This window comes from Eutrigla gurnardus (assembly GCF_963514095.1).
Source record: "Eutrigla gurnardus genome assembly, chromosome: 2".
Lineage (NCBI taxonomy): Eukaryota > Metazoa > Chordata > Actinopteri > Perciformes > Triglidae > Eutrigla > Eutrigla gurnardus.
This window is the reverse complement of record NC_139916.1, coordinates 16936312-16959870: the sequence shown is the minus strand read 5'-3', so window position 1 is coordinate 16959870 and position 23559 is coordinate 16936312. Positions and strand designations below refer to the sequence as shown.

The window sequence follows — 23559 nt, the reverse complement described above, 5'->3', positions numbered from 1 at the left end:
GTTTGATCTATTACTACAGAAAAAGTGAAAAACCATCAATGCCTCTCCTGAAGTCTGCAACCTAACATTATGTCACATCACATAAAATGTGCTTTATCTGTGATTTAGACTCCCCCCTTACAGCTCCATACACCGTGGTAAGTATCTTTTTAAAGTCAGTGTTTAGTGTGCTGTAAAGAACCCATAGCCGGAGATAATGCAATAATATCACACTTAAGTGCAGCCTGCCAAACACACAGTAATGATTGACTATCATCCTATCTACCTTATCTCCTCTCTTTATGGCTTGATTCGCTCCTCGGCTGTCTCCAGCTTCTGAACTCACTCGTCGAGTGTGTCCTCACTCTTGCACTTTAGACTTTTGCGTAAAAGCTGCGATTGCGTTTTGAATGCACTCTTAAAAAGATGTGATTTCCTTTTAATTGTACCGTATAGTTGAGAGTGCGATGGACTTTTTAACGCCTCGTTGCAAATCGCGTCGTTCGCCCCAAAGCGAGGGCAAATGTGACACTGCTAATGAGGGCGAAGAGATAAAGAAGTTGAGGGAAAAGATACCTTATCTGTTGGCTACTGTGTAATGTGAGATCAAACACATTCTCTCACACACACACACTCGTTCACTTCTGTATGTAAATGATATGCTTTGTTAAAAACCTCACAAAAGAATGCAGAGATAAAGTACAATCTTCATTAGTAAGAAGGAAATTATGTTGTTATGGTTCACACTTTTGCCAACGGTTCGTCTCCCCCAGAGGTTGAACCCCGTGGGAAGACTCATCATGAAAATGAGGCAGGCCCACCTATACTGTGACATTCAACGACATAATGTGGCTGGGAAAAACCGGACATGTTGACTGCATCATTAAACATAGTAAAATCCCCCCAAAACTCAGATTATAATGCCTTCATGATTTCTGCCGATGACAGAAACCCCCCTCACAACGTTTCAAGTAAACTTTTACTCCCAGCCACCTTCATGCTTCTGCACTGACCTCTCGTATCCCGGCCAGGCAGCCGACCGCTCACAATGCTGCACTCTAGTAACACTCCAGTAAGAACTCATCCAACTCAACCCAATAAGAAAAGTGTGACTGGCTCAGTGTAACCATCCATACACACACTCACTCACACACACACTTCAGAGTCGAACTGTTCACTTGTGCCTGGTATTCAGTGGCGTTCCCGGCTTTCACTAAACTTTGAGATTCCAAGAATTCCATGGAGTTTGCCGCTTTAATCCCCATCAGGATTAGCAGGTGAGTTTTGATCACTGGTCTGTTCGTTGGGAATAAGGCTCTGAAATTTGTTTCCATGGTGTTTAAAAAAGAAACACTTTACACGGTGTCAGAAATATGCAGCACAACAAACATATTGATTTGTGCTCTAATATTCTCTCTCAGTGACTTTATCGTGCTGGCTTTACACATACTGATCATCCTCAGGGTTGATCAGTTGCCTAATCTAATCAATCAGTGTGATGTTACAATTACACACAAACCCACATGCATGCAGAAACACACGCATTGATTAAACCCATCAACTACAGAGGATATATTATCAGAGAGGAGACTGTTAGGGTTCCCCCCTCTCTTTCTCTCTCTCTCTCTCTCACACACACACACACACACACACACATACACTGTGTGTGTGTGTGTGAAGCTGTGAGTCAGACGGCCACACAATGAGCTGAGTCTGCACTTGTTGAACTTGCTATTTAAACTCTACTTCCACGGTGAACCCCAACATGGCGCTTCATATCAACTTAAACGTGCAAGAATCCTGAGATCCCAGTCGTGCAGAACCAGCCATCATGTGCACAGACAAAGAAGTAGGTCTACAACCTCACCCGCCCCTGCTGTGGCTCATTGTATAATCAGGGACATGAGGCTGGGAGTTAGAGCCATCACTGCATCCTGTGGTTCACTCAGACTGAAGGCTAAACTCCTACAACAGTAACAGAAGTCATGTTAAACACGCTGACAAACAGTGCTTCAGTGTCTTACCAGCTGAATCTGTTCTCCTTCAAAAACTTCCACAATGGCATACGTCTTATTCATCTCCTTCATCCTCTGCTCCTCCCCTAACTAGGGCCACGGTCTTCCTTCTTCTCTCTCAGGCCCCAGCAGCACTCACAGCTCTCTCTGGCAGTGCCGGCCCTGTCCTGGGAGACTGACCTGGCCAACACCGATCCTGTCTTTCTTCTACCTCCGCTCCCCACCAAACAAGTTTGAACTTTCCCCTAACTGGACTTTCAGCCTGTTTTCCCCTTGCATAAATTGCCCTCATCCCTCTTTCCCTCCTCCCTTCTTTTCCTCCCCTTCTCCTTCTCCACCTCCCCCTCCCCCCTCCCCCCTCTCTCCCTCCCTCCCTCCCTCCCTCCGACAGTCTTGTAAACAAGTTGAACTCTAACTGCTGGCAGTTTAATTGTTAATTTTCCAAGTTTGTTCCCTCAGACACAAAGCACTTTACAGTCCTCATCTGATGGGTCCTCTCTTCATTCTCTAACTATGTCCAGGATGGAATGTTTAGTGCTTAAGTCAATTATACACTTGTGCATGTGTGTATGGGGATTGTGAGTGTATGTGTGCATGAGGACATACGGGGACATGCAGCAGCAGACGGGAAACCAAGAAAGCCGGTTCAGAGCAAACGTAACTGCAGCAGCAAAAACTAAGAGCATTAACAATAACGGAAAGGGGAGACGGAGAAAGGCTGAACAAGGCAAGTACAGCGATTACAGAAAGACCAACTCGGTCCAGAATATAACCTGAAGTGGACAAGGGATTCAGAGGACTACGTATTCTGTGAATACTCTACAACATGAAGTCATTCTAGAGTGGTATTTTAAAGGTAACGCATATATTGTCAGTTCATTATAGGTTACAATACGCAATGATTCAGTAATGACCTAAAATAATAACTTAAATAGCTAACCCTAACCCAGACACTAAAATCATCTCATGCTATAGGGACACTATTTCATCGAGGTTTCACGCCACTTATCTGTATTTTTTAAGAATATTGCATGCTGTGTTTGTCCTAAAGAAAAGATCAGGTGCCACAACGCATCCATGTCAAGCCAATTTTCTTTACGGAGCCCAAATTAGCTTCAAAGGACTTCACAATCTGTACATGTTCATCCTCCATCCTTAGACCTTCAGTTCAAACATGGAAATAATTTTTGGTTGGTTCTACTTACTGTGTTTGGCATCTGGATAGGGTCAATGTATGCCTGAATATCGTCATAACTGGACTGCATGCTGATGATGTCATCAATGACCTCATCCATCTGGAAAAAAAGCCACTGGGGTGTCACTTGTGTCATTATGACGAGCTTAAAGACCCATCAAGTCTAACTCTGAGACAAAAAGTGCAACTTAAGGTAAATGTCCGTGTTTAGCAGATACCTTACATAAAAGTCCCTACGTATGTCTGTCAAAGTGCCTGAAACCTGGAGGCCTCCAGGTCAACTCGCCCGCAGGTCCATGTCTCACTCAAGAGGAGGCTAACTAAGACTGTTCTCTCTCAGAGACTGAACGAAAAGAGTGGGTCAAAGTCTGACAGGTTCAAAGGGCCTTACATTCTGCAGGTCTCCTGTCACTTGTTAAGCTGTAATTACTTCTGCGAGGCCATAATAGAGCATTTAAATCCCAATGATAGCCGGTCTCAGTTATTGCCAGTTAACCAACACATTTATCCACACGCCAACTGTACCAACGACACATTATCACTAACGCATCCGCAGATGCTGCTCCAGCCTGCCGAAGACCAATTAAAGCATTATGACGCTTTCATAAAATTTGGAGATAAGGTCACTTTGGGGGCAATATTCAATCCTCATAATTTTATATAGGAGTGTAATTAAGTCATATTTGAGGGATATTTGTTCAATCTGGTTCTTGTAAAGCGTACTCTATAACAGGACAGAGAATTGCTGTGCATGCCACTGTCTGCCCACGCTCGCGGGCGCCTCCTACCTCTGTCTCGTGGCTGGAGCCGATGTTGAGCATGGCCATCGGGCTGTTGGGGGCGCTGTTTCCAGACATGAGCTGCTCGGTGCGCATGTGTGGGGAGCGAAGGGGTGGGGGGCAAGACGTTGAACCCGTAGGTCCCATGTTTGGGGGAGGAGAGGGCGGCACTAGCCCCGCTACAGCGTGGACCGTCTACGGAGACAGAGGGACAGGAAGAGGGTGATAATGACTGAGTGCTGGCATAAACGGATATACAGTGCAGTGCAGAGTACAGGCATCCAGAACCGTACCTGTTTGGTGGCAAAGGTGGTGGACAGGTATTCTTTCACCTGTTGCCTCCGAGACTGACGGATGTGGTAGTCTGTAGGGTTCTCCAGGTGGGTCTGTACCTGTTTTAGGGATCGACATGAACAGGATGTGATGAATTCATATTCCATTATTTGATCTTCTTCTTTGTTGGTGTAAACAGTATATACAGGATTTAAAGAAAGGGGGTACATGTTGTTTAAAGACACATTATATGAACAAATAATATACACACACAAAAAAAATTAGAGTGCCAGATTAATCTGCACACTTGTTAAAGTAATGCAGCTGTGAGTGTCAACCAACAGCACATTTTCACTTTGTTTCACTACGTTTATCCCTTACAACTAAACAAATAAATGATATTCAATAAAACCAAACCATAAATGTTTTCCTATTCTGCAATGGCTGAAGCACCAGATGAAAATAAATAAAATAAACACTCATCAACTTAAATCAAACCGAGTGTGTGCTTCAGATGTACAGCTCATTATCGCCGTCCCAAAAGACTGTGATGGCGAGAGGACAAAGCAGCGTTAAGTCAGTAGTAAATCCTACAGGAGTAAAGCCACTAAATCCTCTGGTGTGGCTACATAAAGCAATGGGCTGGCCTCATTCCTTCACATCAAAGAGTAGAGAGCAGGCTTGCTCTCCATTACGACGGAGAAGGACTCAAACCCTCAGCCCTCCAAACCCCCCTATGTTTTCTAAGCAACAGCAGGATTATATCAAATGAACCAGAAACTTTTCAAGAAATGCACGTTTTTACACCTTCGTGTAACCGATTTGAAATGCGTCTGGGTCTCGGAACTATTCGACCTATGTGGCGCTGTCTGTGCAGATGACGTCCAAAGAAACACCGGAGCACTGGCGGGCTCGGTGACACTGATGGACAGACGTCTTATCGACAAAATCAAAGGAAAGACACACGACAACTCTCAACGCTGCGACTTCACAAACACCATTCCACACACATGAACACAGTTAACTGTCGACGCAGCAAATTGCTCAGGGTTACCGGTTCATACAAAAGATTTACAGGTTAAAATATCATAAAGCCACACACACACACACACGCACATTACAAAGTATTGCGCAAACCCATTCACACTCAAACACACGCCATCAAAGATAAGGACACACACAAGCATCTTTGGAATCGGGCAAAATGTCACTTGGGCTTTATCAGTCCCCGTCTTACTCAGGCTATCTACATCACTCCTGTCTGTCCTATCGCAAAACATATCAAACCTCTCTTATCTGCCCGTCTTCCTTCCCCTTCTGCCTCCCTTCCTGCTTGCTGCTCCACCGCATTTTTCTTTCTGCCTTTTTTTTTCTTCTTCAAATCTGTCCCTGATTTTCCTGTGTGGCGGTGCTGCTGCGTGATAGGCCACAACGGCCGGCGATGTCCTGACCACCTCGCTGCGCCCCGCTACTCCGCAACATGTGAGTGGATTAATGGGAGAGGCACAGCCCACGGTGCTTTTGAAACCCCCCTTAACCAACGTATTTGCTCCCTCACGCCAGACCCCTGAATGTTTAGCACTTTTATCTTTGAAGTGTGTTTTGCAGTTTGACTGGAAATTAGATTTTACTCCATTCCAACATCATTACCACGGACGGCACAGACAAAGGGTCAGTCTGAAGGTGAAAGTTTGTAGAAGGATGGAGGGGATTGTTTGCTTAATCTCTAATAAATCTACATTTATGTTATTTTTCTTTTTCTGTCAAAATACTTCTACACGTCAAATCTTCAGTTTAAGCATCGATCACGATCAAAAGCATGGACTTCGTTCACACACTCATCTGTTGCAGCCCTACTGACCTTAAGAACCTCCACGGGGACCTGCATGCTTTGGTGATGCTGTGGGGTGCTGATGGCTGGGGTGGGTGCAGGTGGCCCCGCCATGCAATGCTGCATGTACTGCAGGGCTGCATTCTGCTGCTGCTGATGCTGCTGTATCTGCTGCCTCTCACGCTGCTCCTCTTGCTGCAGCTGGTCTCTCATCAGCTGGGAACACACACACACACACACACACACACACACACACACACACACTCAAACATCAACTATAAGTAAATAAATATATGTACAGTAAATATATTAGTGGTCGCTGCATGTGGATGCCCTTTTAATAGACGGCAGACCCACAAAGATCTGTCTTTGACCAGAATACGTTACTCTCCAGGGTCCACTCGATCAAAAACAACACAGCAAACATATTTTGACTTCCAGAAGCTAATGACAGGTGTGTGCGCTGCATATTTGATGGTGGTCCTGTTGTACCTGCATACGCAGGCCGATGCGTGAGGCCATTGCTGGGGGGCGAGGGGGCAGGGGAGGGCGAGCCGACGTCAATGCACCGCAGTCCAGCCCGAGAGGTAGAGGAAGCTGTTGAGGAGATGAGCCAGAGGTAGGAGAGGGGAAAAAAACAAGGTGAAAACAAAAGTTATCAAAGGTCTACAGGGATTATTTAACCAGAATAGGAGCCATTAAGATGCTGTGTAAAACACTTCAACTCAGCTGATTCGAGGTGTAATTGTTAGCGGGTGCAGGTGTGATAAGGAGAGAGACGAGAGAGCAGAGGGAAGTGTGTTTTATTGTGATACACCGTTTGCTTTTAACATGTTAACTGAGTCATGTCTTTGTGGTTCGCCACTCTTTACACTATACTTGTCTTGTCAGCTGTGTTTGTTTAACAGTGAAATGAGTTATCTACTGTCTTTAGAGCTTCCCCTTCCTTACTTAAAGATAATCACAACAGATAGCCTTGGTTCAAGCTCACTATGACACTACTGTGACCATTCAAGGTTAACTAAATACATCCAGGGCCCATCATTGTCGGCACAGACTGGCAAGACAGCAAACCATCATATTTTCAGTAAGCGTTTTTTTTTTTTTTTATCAGCCACCTGTCAGTTCTGCGAAATCACTGGACATGCTGCTGGATCAATCACTTGTCTGTTGATGTACTGAATCAAAAGCACTCTGTCATTTTTTTTACAAGACAGGCTGTCACACCCCTGATCCTATTTAGCTATGCAATGTCCCGATAAATGCTTGATAGCATACACCGCTATAACGTCTCTGTCCATCTGTATGAGGCCTCAAATAACTGCCTCTGAAGTAAATCAGGTTTAAAGCACGTGCAGTGTACTCATGTGACATCTGTCTTGAAAAACAGACTGTAAGGCTTTTCATGTCTTGACTTCACAAACGTTCACATTTTGAGACATTCTTCAACAAATGATGACAAATTATTTTTTTTAAATCAGCAATAAAAGTCCAGTTTGTAAAAAAGTCTTAATTATATAAATATAAAACATAAAATACAGTGTATTAAAGGTATGATTAGTGTATAGTTTTGAAAAATGTGAAACAGATAATATACCTATGACTGAGACCACAATGGTTTTGTATATTAATGTATCTAAATTTGCATTAATTAGTCTTTGGTAATATGAGTTGGATTTATGATCCAATCCAGAAATCACACATTACACAATTTCCATATTTGAATGGTGCACTGAAAATCCATTTAAGTAATCCTTCTTCGCTTTACAAAGGATAGTCAGTCATAATAATAATAATAATAATAATAATAATAATAATACTTAAGAGGATAGAGGGTGAAGTGGTGAGGTCAGGTGGGAGTCATGTGGTCTTGTTGTTCTTGGGTGATCATATGAGCAAAAGAACAAATTTGGGGAACACCCTTACAACACCTTTCCTCTTTTCTCAAACACACAAACATGCATGCAAAACTATTTGGGGAGTCCCAGGACCAACAGTCCCCCTTCTGGAAAGTCTGTCCTAGCCCTGAATGACTAACCTCGTCTGCACCCACACAGGTGTGACGGGACCTATTAAGAGGCAGGTTTCTACTGGGTTCTAAGGCCTCTGCTGATGGCGATATCTTCAACAACACACAGAAGAGCAGTGGCTCTGAACAACCAATCAGAATGTGATCGCTCCAGTCTCTCATCAGAAACACTGTGTGTATATGGTCATAAAGAGAGAAAGACACAGAGAGAAAGAGAGAGAGTGAGAGAGAAAAGCTCATTGTCCGTGAGGTACAATAAGAAGGACAGCTCCTATTGAGGACTGAAGCCGCCTGTTGTCCGAAGTGTACATTTCAGCACCCAAGGGGGGCACACTGCCCGCTTTGTGCCCACTGGATGGCCCACATGAAAAAATACACACCCATGCAGAGATGCACATTGAAACACACACATTCCAACACAAACATGAACCAGAACCAGGACTCGAGGACAGGCCGAGTCCAGCAGCTCCAAACTGCCAAACTGGATTGAAATACCCTCCGTAAACAAACAGAAAGCAGAGTACTCACAGCACGGACTTTACCAATGATGCTGTTAAACACCGCAGCTCTAGTAGTCGTCTCTGTCAAGGTGCTTATTTACACAGACAAACAAACAAGGGTTGTTCGAACGAGTAGACAATGGTAAATATCTGCTCAGTGTATTTATAGAGTCTGACAAATGGGGTGATAATAGCTCCAAATTCAATTGGCAAGGTAGGAATGCCGGGAAGAGGAGGATGTGATCTCTATGTCTCAAGGGTCCAATGATACCCTGGAGGTCCTGTCGGCTCTACAGACAGTGAAGCCCCGTGAGGCAAAATGTCAAATTGAGATATATATATTAAATATTTGTTTGAGTCGACTACACAAGGCGGCCCAAGGAAGGAACGGGAAAGTTTCACTGCAGCATCTCGGTAGCTCATTTTTTGCAGTTTGTCATAGGCTTTCCCGTCATGATTTCAACGTGCACGCAGCACCAGCCTCGGATAGCCAGCCATATATCCATATAGGGGATTATCACTATATTTCCCACTGTACCTTGCCTCTTAGACATGAAATTGCTTGATACCAGACGCACTAGCTACAACGGTTACATAATGCTTTCTAACTTTCCAACAGATGTGATGCTATATATACACGTTTCATCCGTCTGTGACTAAGCCATGATACATAATATATGCATACATGCTTTAACACATACACACACTGACAGGATATCACTTCCTGATATCATATGGTGACACACTGCTACCAGGCAGTATGATCTCCCACGTGGGCCTTCCCATCGCCTGGCATCCACCGGGGTAAGCAGGCATCTTTGACGCAGTAAGAGCACACAGTGGCCATTGTGTGCTCGGCGCTGTGATGTCACAGCGCCTTCACTTCAAACACTGACGGCCAGTGGGAGGATGTAGAGCGGAGGAAGCCCGGGTCAGAGGTCAACGCTGGATTGTGCCACAGATTAGTCACAAACATACATGCCACCAACTAGCACACAATGGAAATATGGACTACATTAAGCATGCTGCGCACAGCTTTAGTTCCTTCCAATACGAACGTGTGCATAGCGCAACACTTGTACACGTTCGTAGACGCAAATGCACAAGTACACACTCGCACTCGCGGGGCAGTGTGGGGCCATGGCACCTGTGCTCAGAGACATGGTGTTAATTTGTGGAGTGTGTATTTTTAGAGTTGACGGTGCCATGCCAAGAAAGGCCTTTTGAACAGCCAACACCGAGCGGTTGAATGTGTGATGTGATTATACACACACACACACACGCACGCACACACACAGGTGCTCTCTCACAACAAAGCACATGTGCATCAACACGTACGTGCAGCCACAGCTGCTGCAAAATATTCAAAAGGCAATTTACAGTCGTACTGACAAGTGCAGAAACTAAAATACATTTCATGTCCATATTACGATCACGGATCACAAATTTCAGCACGCCGAGTTAAAGTTGAAAGAGCTCAAGGCCACGCAAATACTTGTACCTCTCTTAAAATGCCTTTGACAAAGTGAGTGTAACCTGGCCTGGCCCTGCTCTGTCACACAAACACATTGGAAATACTATTTGAGAAGAAAATAAACATGTCGTAGCCTTTGTATAACCTTTCATCATCACGTTTGATACTGAAGTTTCAGTTTATCAAATGCTTTGGTCCAACTTCCTGTTAATATCACAAAGGTTCCAAATGTAACACTGCACTGTGCACCGCACCAGCTTTTCTATCTCGACACATGCACACACACACGCACGCAAACACACATCCTTTCCACATTAAGCTATCTGTCTGCCTGCTCTAATGACTAAAATAACCCCCTCTGCTCTCTGTTCTCCTTTTCAGGAACACCCTGTTCCCCTGAGCAACGGTGTGGTGTTTTTTTAATGATTTGTTTTGTGTTTGTATTTGCACGCATCTGTGCATGTGTGTGTTTGTGGGCAGTTGAGGGTGAGAGGAGGACACGCAAAAAGGTAAGTGTGCTCCACAGCGTCTGGCAGCTTTTGTGCCGAGTCCTTCAGAACATGTAAACAGACCGAAGTATCAATCTTCCTAAACCAGCGACGCGCACACTCAGTGGATATGCTTGGTAGGGTTATGTGACATGACTGGCATGGCAAGTATGGTGTCCTTACCCCCTTCCTCTTTGGTCTCACACACACAAGCAGCTGTATCCCTGAGTGACAGAAAACACATTTGGACATGCAGACAGACAGACGGGCAGACGGACGGAGAGGCGGATCATTTTCAAACGCTGCTGCGGGTATCGGACTGGCATTCTGTTGGGTCAACTGCTGCTTTAGTTTTAGTTTACCACCTCACATCTGCACCGGTTACATCAGATTCTCAGGATTTACTTACAGCATACAGGGGTCATGCAAATCAGGATTCCCTGCTGTGTTAAATCAGGGTGACTCTACAATCACAGAATGGGTGGTTTTCTACTATATAATATAGAAGCACATAGAGACACGTATAGAGATACATGCACAATTACCTGTTTGAGAGGAAAAAGAGTTGGCAAGTGGGGGAATACACTCTGCTTATGCTGCTGACTACATGTCTGGATGCTGGAGAAAGAGGACGGCAATCCGCAGGGGCACGTCTTGGGGCCAAAAGGGAGGAGGAGAAATGCGACGGAGGTGTGAAATGAAAAAGATGACAGAGAGAACAAAGAAAAAAGGTGGTTGATTAAACTGCAGAACGGACAGATGGGATGAATAGCTGTAACATGAAATATGTGACTGTGACTCGCGTGTGGAAGAGCAAACAGAGGAGGCAGTGGAGTGTTGAAGCAGCAGGTGTGCAACACACACCAAAGAATTTAGAAAAAGAAGAATTTCCGTGAAGGAAGTGAAGGAAGCAACAGAGCATGGCTAGACCCGAGCATAAACACACACTGAATTCTGCTGCAGAAGACACCTTTGATTCTGACATTTAGTTTTTTTTTCTGTTTTGACACTCTCCTGTTTGGTTTCTAGCTCTTTTTAACACCAATGTTTGAAATGAGTAGAGGTTGTTCAAACTAACCATGTGCACTGAAGTAAAATATTCAAAGCACTGCTTCCTTTTGTTCTACATTTAGCATGGTTAGGGGGGGGTCAAGGGTTGGATGCAGGCGGACTGCTGTAAGTCACCAGCGTCGTGAGATTGTGAGGGAACTTGAGGTCAATAGAAACTTGTGTGTGATTTACAGGCATAAAAGTGCCCACAGTGTAACACTTCTGCTCAGTAATTGACTTTCTGAAGGTCGTCTAAATGAATCACCATAACCCGTCAACACTGTGTGTGAATCACAATGCCTGTCACCTTCTAAACACAGGCTATAAATAGCTGACGAGGAGAGACCCTTGTCCAGAAGTGAATCTGTCATCTCAGGCTTTGCTTTCCTCGTTTCACTCGGCTTCACGGATCACAGCCGAGACAGTGACGTGAAACCAGCGAGGAAAGAACAATAGCTTACATTTTCAGCCACTTTTTCGAATCTAATTAGAACACGATGAGATACAGGCAAGACAATAGACCAGCATCATCAATTATAACCGCAAAGCACCGCTTCCGCTTTCCTTCCATCACTTTTCACATCTCCTCGTCTTGTCACTGGTGAAGCAACTTCCTTTGCAGGAAACCCAGGGAAAGAACTAAATCTGTTTGTCAAGCCTCAATTTCTTTAGATGCAAATCTAGAGAACATAACAATAATGCACATATAGATATTCACACTAAGGTCATGAGGTTTACAGCCCATCCAAACATCTTGTTGTGCCACAGATATAGTGTATTATGAACTAGGATACCAGCACCCCGAATACTCAAAACATCTCTGACCCGTTACCATTTTGGCTTATAAGTCGACATTAGAGAACTGCTGCGATCCTTGTGTAACTTTCCCTTTTCTCCCCACCAGCATACAATCAGTACCATCACTGACATTCTGCCTCCACTTAGTTGCACACAACAAACAATCATTAGGTTGCTAAAGAGTGGAGTGATGACTCGAGATCTCTAGGTCCTATTTCAGTTTTTGAAAAGTCACGATGTTACAATCGCTTCACTGTCGAAAGCAATGCTGCTGCTAATTGTTGCTGCTGCTGCATTTATTTGAGTTTAAAAAAAGGATTGCATGTTACCAAAAATACACACTCAATGTGCTCATTTATGTTCAGTTTAATTTCTAATTCAACATGACATCACTGAATGGAGCTCAATCCAACAGGCAGGCAGTGAAAACAGTGACATTGATACATAAAGTATAAAACTCAGATCCTTACCAGCAACTGTCCAACTATCCCAAAGACAACATATTTTATCCAAGAGAGCTAAGCACCTCCACGTGTTAATGCACACACTCCGTGACGGGGGAAAGGCTGTTTGCTTGTCGGGCTGGACCAACTACTGCTCATAGGCAGGCTCACCGGCTGTGACGGCACTCCTCCCTCCAGATTGGGTGACAGTCACTATTAGTCACCTTCTTCCCACACCAGAACCAGCTCAGCTTCCTATTCCTCTTCCTTCTCCCCCGACTCGACTCCTCTTCCCCTAAATTAGCCTGAATGCTGGAGTCGGAGGCAACAACTCTGCTGCAACAACGAGAGCACTGTGTCCTGTAATCTCTCATTTTACTATTTTTTCCACTCTAATGTGGAGCTCCTCCTTCAGTAGAGCCTCCTTCCTGAGGCAGTTTAAAGCATTTGCATACAGTAACACCTACACATGTGTGTGTAATAGACCCTGGAAGCAATTCCTTATTTTGTCTGTCAGGTTCTTGTTTTTGTGAATCATATTCATCATATTTATTACATCTTTTAATTCACTCCCACAGCCTACCACACACATGCATGCTTAGATATCTATAAACAGACAACACATCTATACACAATCCTGGAGATGGGAAATAACACCATACAGTCATATCAGACTCTTAGGCCCTATCGTGACACAAACAGACCTTCCATTGCAATACATTTGTAATCGATTTACTGAAAATAATGGTCAGTGATTAAAAGCAAAATACAACAAATGCTCCTGAAAAAAATTGGATGACATCTTATGACAGACACAAAAGGATCCTAATACATTTCTGAGACATCACAGATTAGTTGTAACATTGAGAAGGTGATCGCATAAGAAACTGCTTTTTATACTGTTGAAATCATATAGAATATCTTCTATTTTCCATTAAAGTGTGTCGAGATCATGCATCATCTATAGCAGAATGTTTTCACTTGGAAATGCTGGACATGGAGCGGTCCAAAATAAAGAGGACGTTTGTTTTCTACGGCTTATACCCACCACTGAAGTCATTCCAGCATATTAGACCAAAGTGTAAGCTCAACACATTCAACTAGAATGCAAAATGACCAGCTTTAAAATCAATTAGCAAATCAATCTGCATATGCCTCTGGTTATATTCAGACATACTGCAATGGCATGGACCCTCCGTCCTAGTTCATAACACTCTTCCATCACCCGACATTTAGCACCCCTCCATCCATGCTCCCCTCTACCATCCTGTCTCCCTGAATGCAGAGACACACACACTGGTATCAAAGTGCCACTCAGCTAGTTGGTCCTATCACAACAGAGGAGAACACTGGCCAGCATGGTTCAGCAGCACCCGGCTGACAAGCATCCCTTGTTTGTACACAACGCATTCAACAGTGGGCCAGCTCCACTTCTCATAGTGCCTGCAGTGTATTTACTGGGTTATTTTGGTCCAGGGGCAGGACACCCCCAAGGCCCCAAGCTTATTGGTCGGAAAATCTGCGTTTCTGTCAAGTCTGGCCAATCATAAGGCGTCTGTGTAGGAGGGGAAATCATTGACCAAGACAGCCTTGTACTCTTTTGACAATGGCCTATGGAGGAGGCAGGACCCGAACACACGCGCGCACATGCACGTGTCCACATATACAAACACACCACCCAAGACCCGCTGACTTGTGCGCCGGACGAGTTTCCCTTCGTTTACTCCCCGGGTCGCCATAGTTGCAAAGAGCTTGCAAACAAACACGACATACCTAGACATGGTTGAGGCTCTACGGAAAGTGTTGAGCGACGGTGGTGATGTCTGAGTGAGGTTTAAGCCAGCTATGCTAACCTAGCTATCTTACTGCTAAGTAGGACAAACAGTGCTGTCAAAATACCATACAATTATAGCCAGGTCTACAATGTGACTGTTCATACATGGAACTGCACGCATGTTTTCCGATCATTTTGCTTGTACAGTATGACATCACATATATAGTCTGTATCTGACCCATATGATATTACTGAGTGCAATAATGCCTCCTCATCAAATGTGATTCACATCATTTTATACACATTATCTTCTACATCAGACTTGGTATCTTTTTAATTAAAGTTCTAGAAGTTTAAACAATCCTTGTTCATGAAGTCAAAATACTACATCACATGACCTGAGGTGACATTAAAATGTGTGCATGAGTATTTCATATATTTCATATTTCATATGGTTTCATGATACATACCACCTGCCATCTCTGAATATACTAACCATAAAGCAATACCAATGTTTTATTGTTACAATTCCATGGCTTTGTACTGTAGTGTACCTCTATATTTTCCAAAAGAATTGTAGTTGATTTACAAACAGAAAAATACACTAAAAATGTATGTTTATGGGCCCGTGGGCTACGAAATAACAAGGTCAGTATGTTTATTTTTAGAGCATTCTTCTTCTACTTGGAGAGAATCGATTAACCATCATTAATACTGAGTAAACAAAAGTGGGACTCTAAGAGTGTGTGTTACGGTAAGGAGGGAGTAGTAACCAGCCAACCAGCTACACAGCATTTCTTTTTGCATGAGTGATCGTCACCATGTACAGTGAGATGGAATGGAAGGCATTCTGGAGATGAGTTGTGAGATAAGGTACACACACACACACACACACACACACACACACACACACACACACACACACACACACACACACACACACACACACACACACACACACACACACACACACACACACACACACACACACACACACACACACACACACACACACACACACACACACACACACACACACACACACACACACACACACACACTAGGGGTGTGAATCACCGTGTGAATTTGGCTTAACAGCGATTCGATTCTATTCTATTAATGATACAGTAGTTGGCGATTTGATTCAAGGACAATTTTTTTTTGGAACGATTCGATTCAGTAACTTGTAACTAGGGCTGTTCGATTAATCGATTTTAAATCGTAATCGCGATTATGTATTTAGAACGATGTTAAAACGTGAAACTCGTAAAATCGATTTTTCACACACCTCTACCTCCTTCATGGGTTACATTATTATTTAGCATGCAAAGACCCAGTTTAGTTTAATTAGAAAATGTCTTGTTTTATTTAATTGGAAATATAACTTACTGTATGTTTGCAAGTGCTGATTTGCTGATTTTTTTCTTATATTTTTTCAAACTTTATTTATTTTACAAAAAGAGTTTTGCACTTTATTCATTCATTTTTTGTTTAATAAGAGCAAATTGCATTTAAAGCCCAATGGGGGAAATGTTCAATAAAAAAGCAGCATATTTGAAATAATTTCTTTGCCTTTTGTCATTTCACAAAATAATCGTAATCGTAATCGAAAATCGGATTTTGAGAGAACAAAATCGAGATTTTATTTTTAAGGCAAAATCGAACAGCCCTACTTGTAACCAAAATTCTACATCCATGAAATAAACATGCAATGATGCGAGTGAGACTGGTATCTGTATTCTTCTGAAAGGTGAAAAAAATAAACAGACCACAGAATTACTTATTTAACTATTTATTCTATAAAAAAGTAGTCCTGTAGAATAATTTATGCTGAATACAAAAATGTAATGCTCAGTAATTTTTAACATTTTTCAATAGACTACATGCTGGCAGGGGAGAGAGTGTCTTAAACATATTAAAACATTAATCATAAGTAAGAATCACGAGTCATACGATTAAACGCATTTATATTGATTATTGGTGAAGAAAAAACTATTCACTCTATTTATTTATTTTAGCAGATCTTTTTAGTTGAATCGATAGGACTGACAATCATTTCATCGATTCATAGAATGAATCGTTACACCTCTAACACGTTCCTCCACCTCCACTCTCATTGTCCCTCTCCTTCTCCTGAATTATTATTAGTATTAAGAATGCAGCTGCCTTTGAACTCATCAGACTTTTGAGAGGAAATAACTGCAGAGAGAAAGTGAGCGCAGGAAAGGTAAGAAAAGGAGGACAGAAACAATTGGAAACACGGGAAGAGTTCAAAGAGGGGTCAAGAGGACGATAATAAATACATTTACAAGGAAAATTCTTCTGTGCTGCCAGAGCAGCATCCATTTCTTGTCCTCTGACCAAATATGGGGACAGTTTTTGATCAAGCAGTGCACACAAAGGAATGCTCTGTCTCTGAACACACACACACAGTTGATCACTGAATTTCCTCTACAGAGGACTCAGACTATGGCAAACACTAAACAGATGAAGGAAGAGATAGCCCAATAAAATGTTAATAAACTCAGAGTACAGTGCTGCTGCAAACATTGCTGTGCTTTTCAGCATTACTAATCCCACATTAAGTCTACTTTTACCCATTCACACACATTCAGACACCGATGGCAGAGCATCCTATTGACTGAAGGAGGAGCATCCATTCAGTTCTTCAACTGAGCAGTGATATCGCACACATTTTAATCACATTTCATCTTCGCTCCGATGATTTCACTCCTGATATAATGATGTTGAAGACCAATTCCACAAGTCACGTGTGGGAAAATATGAGCAAATCACCAATGTAATCATTCCACTTAATTCAACTAGTAGGTGTTTACAACAACAGCACAAGTTGATGCTAATTCTGAAAGTGCAAAAAGGTCCTCCTTGTTCCTCTTAACAATTCTAGAAATGTTTTCTTGGTAACAAAGACTATTCCTGGGCTGCTGCAGTGAGAGACATCCTGCTTTAGACTAGCTCCGTCACAGAAACACCTCTGAGATGAAAATAAGATTCTTTAAAACACAAATAATGCTTTGGAAATATTGCGGAAAAAGTTGACAGCGTGAAGATCTTGGGAAAGGGGCAGCTTGGTGAAGTGAAGGCACAGACGTGCACTTTCAAATTACTTCTACATCAGTGTGAACTATCCCAAAGACAAAGGAAGGATTCATGATTGTATGTAGTTGAAGCAGACTTGATGTTAAAAGTTATACCGTTTATCTGGGTCACAGCACCTACAGTATACAAACAGCCAGCAGCTTAAACTACAAACCATGATATGGAGAAAACGTAAGTGATGTAGGACTCTGAAGGAGCGAAGCCTTTAAGAACCTTGTTATCAAACAGTAAGACTCTCGCATTTGATTCTGAATTAAAAGTAAAGTGTCATCAGCGCGTGGATAGGAGATACTATACCTCAGAATAAAAGGAAACAAGTAGAGCAATGTGAATGTGTGAGCCCAAAGGAACAAAAAGGGGGGAAAAAACAGTCCAAGGGCATTACTAGCAGCAATATGCTGAACGCAATCAGTAAATGTGATGTTTGCAGAATCGAAGGCAGACAGGAGAACCTAAATGCCATGAGTCATCAGCAGTTCATTGAACATGCTCATATGAAACCACGCAGACATTCATCAGAAAATGTTGTTGAGAGAAACAAGCCCTGTTTTTGTCCTACTATTAGTCTAAAACCACTGGAAAGAACACTTTGAATTGCATAGTGGGAAACCTGTTTGAGGAGCCCAGAGGGCACATTATTAAGGGAGCACACAGTTCACATGAGAGTTTCTAGTGAGTAAGAATGTTCAGTCGCAGCAGACTTTCAACAGCAATGCTGACTTTTGAAATAGAACGATTGTGTGATATGTGTGTGTGTGTGTGTGTGTGTGTGTAGGGAGGGGGGGTAGAAACAGAAATAAGATCTAGGAAATCTTCAATGCTGTAGAGAGCCGTGACATCTATTTTCTCAAAGCGACTCAAAAGGGATTTCAGGATATTTCCCCACACATCAACAGACATGACTGGTTAGAAGAAGTGAAACTGCAAGAGAAACAAGTGAGACTGTCTCATATATTTTGCATGTTTTGAGGGATGTTTTCAGAGTTTCACTGATATTTGACAATGTGTTAGCTGAATTGAATTGAATGTATTTCATGATTAGGAAACATACACTGCATAACAGTCATTACATACGTTACAAATAATGGAGTGATTTGTTTTTACTTTGCAGAGTTGAGCAGTGATATGGCACAGGGAAGAATGATCATATGTATCTGTTAGTGTCTGCGAACGTCTGCGGCATGAACCCGGAACTGGAATTATAAGAGCAAGGCGAGGTTCCTGTTGATATACCGGTAATGGATCTGCATCCTTCAACAGTTTGTTGTACGGTTGAGAGAGATTTTTCCGCCGAGTGGCAATCATTTTGCTGCTGACTTTCATCACCCTTGCCAATGAGTTTTGCCCGTTTCGAGGTTGCGTAACTGCATATAAATGAAAAGGCGTTAACTGACCCAATAAAGATCTCTAAAACACCATCATCGGGGATCCATCAAGCTGTAACTTGGCCATCTTTCACAGGGAAAGGGAGACGCTGCTGGCCTTTGTTACTTGGTATATATGTATTCCTGTCAAAGGTCACTTTATTGTCAATTACGATGCCCGAGCACTTGTAAGAGTCTTTGGAATCGCTGTGGGCCTCCGAGAGCGAAAACTGCACTCCTGCTGTTCATATTAACAAGCAAATGGTCCACACGCGTACACAAAAGGCCAGCTGCAGTGTGTTCTCAGAGACGGAGCTCAGACACCGTCCTTACAGAGAACAACAGAGTCTGCATGAGACCAACGCTGTCTGTCGGTCAAAAGAGGATACGAAACAGTGGATGGAGATTAGATGAGGAAGTCGAGTCACATTTCAGCACATGCCCTAAAACACCCCACCCACACTCACCTCTGCTAGATCATGGGTCATGTTGTCATACAGCACATGCCACAGCGTCATTCCTCTGGTTTAAAAGGTCCGAACTTTAGTGGCAAACTTAACCAGTAGTATGCATGATGTTTTTTTAATATATATAATGTTTTTTAAGGGAAATCCAGAACAAAATAAAGCAACATCCTCATTCACCTTTCAAAGTCTGGTCACAAAACGGTAAAAAACACTGTCCAGGTCATGGGAGATCTGTCCATATGGCAAATGGATGGAGCTGTGTTTACACACACCTGATGCTCTTTCACACTAGAGTACGCCTATTAAGCTGTGTGTGTGTGTGTGTGTGTGTGTGTGTGTGTGTGTGTGTGTGTGTGTGTGTGTGTGTGTGTGTGTGTGTGTGTGTGTGTGTGTGTGTATTGCTGCCTTTGTTTACCTGAGGAAAATTAACCCCCATCTCCAACACTTACGGGCGGACATGAGCCCAATGAGGCTGAAAATATCACCCGCGCACACATTTTTCCGTACACACAGGACATAACGCTTGTGCTCATTTGTGCACTCGCGTGACCGATTGTGCGCGTCACACATTCAAAACACGCAGCAAGTCAAAATGGTCACCTCTGCCGTGATGTTGTCGTGCCTCGGTGCCTGAAACTGAACCTTCGTTTCACTGTGCTGGCCATCGGACAGCTTTACTACTGGAGAGAGTGCAACGGGTCTGCCAGGCATCAACGCTGCTCCACATAGTGAGCGGTCACCTCTGACCTTGCTGACGGTGACCTCACAGTGTTTACTAAACCCTAGTCCTTCATACTGTGTGCACTCCATAACCCCAGTGGCCATCCGTCCCGTTCCTAACAGCGTTTCTACATCGTACACACATGCAAATGAGTGAGTGCAGCTAAAGGTCTTGACAGCTCACATGCATGTACGTTTCTTCCAACACACGGGTTATTACTTCCAACGTTTGTCTTATAGGGATGCTTGTGTGTTATGTAGCAGGCAGCAGATATGCAGAGTCATTTTCTATCTCTGACGGGATTTAAGTTCAGAGGCATTCTAACAAACATTATATAAACACGCCAAGAGGTAAATTCAACAATTCAATTCAATTGAAATGGGTTATTGTTATGCGTCAGCAGTACGTTAGTGTCACAGTTTCAGCGTTGCTGCATGGTGGATCTTTCTGATCTTGTTACACAACTGAAATGTTTTCATTCATTCATGGGTTCACAAAAATGAGAAGGAGGCAGCTAAAAGACAGAGACAATCCAAACAGAGATAGTGGGAGAAAGGTTTGGTGCCCTTCCAGGAGGATGGTATTTCAGGTTTAACCTTGCAATGACATAACTGCTGTTGAACTCATTTGCATGCTACAACATGCATCACTCCCACAACACGGCCCGAAACACACAACAACAACACATGGGCTCAGCGTTTAAACATGCAGAAGTTAATGCGCTCATACTGTATGTGCCCAAACAAACTCTCATACATCAAAAACACACGTTATGTCCTGCCTTCATGCATGTGAATGGCCATCTGTGTGTCTCAGTGACAGTGACCAACAAAGAGGTGGAAGTTGTCTTGCCTTTCGGTATCACATTTCTGTTGGTCTTTTATATCTAAACACATAATAAAATACACGTATCCACCGAAAAAAACAACACTGCCAATGTGGTTGACTGACCGCCGTGATCCTGTGCCACTTCCCTGCAAAACTCATTTTACTGGAAGCTCTTGGGGGCAAAGCAGACTTAAAAAGGACATCACATTTCTACCTACCCACAGTGAATAAAAAGATTATTAATTGCTGTTTCAATATCACTCCATTTATGGTTTTACTGTGGATTCCACGGCTTAAGTTCCTTAAAATCCATCTTTCACAATCTATGTAAACACATTATGTTGGGATTGCTGAGCTCTAGATTTTCTATTTCTGTTAAGTAACTTAATGAACTGTCATCACGGTGTCTCATAACACAACATGATCATCACTAGATCAACAGTGACGTCAAAAGGGACATTCCTTAGAAATGCAGCGAGAACGAAAGCAAACATGTTATGAACGTAGGCAGAACCTTGACAAAAAGGGTACTCGTCGGTTACAAGCTATCAGACCTATGGAGACCTTTCTGCTCTGACCTTTGACGCCGATTGTGTTTTCTGGAGAATGGTATGGATGACCACAAAGGTCAAGTGGAGAGGTCAAGGGTCATAAGTGTCACATAGGGTGCTTTTCATGACTTATACGTCCTTTCTCCTGGCTCCTGAAACCGCTCCACCTCCGCCAGGATGGAGGATCTTCCAATCCCTTAAATGCACCGCAGGAAGAGAGGAGGCTTTGAGAGGAGCTCAGAACGAAGAAACACAGGTGCATCCTATGCAGAAGTGGCGTGAGGTATAAATGCTGAACCTCCACATGGCATACATTATTACCAACGATTTGGTTTTTACGCAGCATCTTTGTCCATATTCTACAGTAAAACAAGATAAAACATGTTGTTCCTTCGAAAATCACAGCTAAATCCCATATATGTGGAATGTAATTATTAAAATAAAACACAGATAATGTATTACTGGATAGCATCAGACATAAACTCTACCCTCCACTCCACAGGCAGTATGTAAATAAAGACAGCTGTGCAGAGGGGACAATGGGGGCATGAAGGGTGAATTGGTATTTTGTTTTTTGTTTCCATGCAGTACAAGTACTTTGAATCACTGTACTTGAATACGCAGCAGAGTAGTAGTAGTCTGTAGAGTTTACAGTCCCACAGTTTATACATAGCAGCATACCCCAGAGCTGAGGTGTTGTTACTGATACCAGCCTGGCTGCTGCTTATAAATGGCAAGAGGGGAAGTTCTTCACTGATGACAGTCAAAAGGGGAAAGGGATACCAGTGTCTCCGTGAAAAAGGCAAACAAACCAGTTTCATTGATCGAATTGATTTGTGATGCTCGCAGCCTATATATGTGTTAAGTGATATGGCTGAAAGAGAACATGTCTCCGGTCAACAACGCAGAATAAGTTAAAAAAAAAAGATTTTGATTCTGATTTAGCGATATGAAACAGAGTGCGATACAGTGCTGCCTTTGATATCCTAAGGGCAAATAATAAAGTTGTCTGCTTTTCATTTTAAGCTTTTTTTTTTTTTAAAAATCCCGAGACTTTGCATGCAAATCGCGAAATACGCACTTTAAATGAGTGCTCGCGGGGCTTGCAGAGTAACTGTCGGTGTGGCACGAGCTTCATATCAGTGTCGGTGGAAAAGAAAATATCACTTACCGGCTCTGAAGGTCAGACGAAGGAAAGAAGTCAGGTTCACGAAAAGTGAAGTGCGTGCCCACTTCTCTCGTGCGCTCTGGTAACACCAAACCCGGCGGCCGGAAAAGAAAAGAGTCGCGTTTGGAAAGGAAAAGGGAGTTTCGCGTCCCCTCCGTGTTTATGTGGACTGCTACACCATGAACCGCCACGGCACGTCGGAGGCTAATTTGTTTTCGTTTTTGTCCGTTGAGATGTTGTCACAACTAGGGAGCGTCTGTGGTCACCTGTGCCACCGCCAATGGCAGAGCGCACGTGTGTTTGTGGGAAATGTAGTTTTTCCTCGTATCTCCGACGGACTGGTATTTTGAGGCGATGACGCGAGGCCTGTTGACTGCAACGTTTTATGAGGTCCTCTAACTTTAGCCAAAGACTTCTAAGAGCAACAACACGACTAAAGGGAGACCACTTAATCTGTATCGGTGTTTTACTGCCTGCAACTGAGACGTCATATAACGCATTTAGTTTAGACCCAATTACTTGAAAAGATGCAGCAGGGACTGGGTTACAACTTTGTGAGATAAGACATTTAAATCATAAGATTTTAGTGGAGACTGCTTTGAGGCTGGCCTGTTATTTTTGAGGCCATAGCTTTTGTGATGTCATGTATTATTGGCATTCTTCATGTTATGTGAAACAACTTTAATCATAGGACCTGCATACTAGTGAGACA

The 23559-nt window shown here is 43.0% G+C and overlaps 1 protein-coding gene across 4 annotated transcripts in view; it reads right to left on the bottom strand.

Moving 5' to 3' along the window:
• The window catches only part of tfeb (transcription factor EB), a 28047-nt gene extending 4974 nt beyond the window's left edge, over nucleotides 1–23073 (bottom strand). For 2 of the 4 annotated variants that reach the window (XM_084037897.1, XM_084037899.1), the window contains exons 1-6: nucleotides 22851–23070; nucleotides 6565–6669; nucleotides 6103–6288; nucleotides 4262–4360; nucleotides 3978–4163; nucleotides 3200–3289 (exon numbers count right to left, since the gene is read on the bottom strand). In XM_084037897.1, the coding sequence (XP_083894023.1) occupies nucleotides 3200–3289; nucleotides 3978–4163; nucleotides 4262–4360; nucleotides 6103–6288; nucleotides 6565–6594 (591 nt within the window). In that variant the 5' untranslated portion in view covers nucleotides 6595–6669; nucleotides 22851–23070. Of the gene's footprint in view, nucleotides 1–3199; nucleotides 3290–3977; nucleotides 4164–4261; nucleotides 4361–6102; nucleotides 6289–6564; nucleotides 6670–11108; nucleotides 11217–22850 lie in introns of those variants that run through there. The other 2 variants (XM_084037898.1, XM_084037900.1) reach the window with 2 other exon arrangements.
• Between the last annotated feature and the right edge of the window lie 486 nt (nucleotides 23074–23559).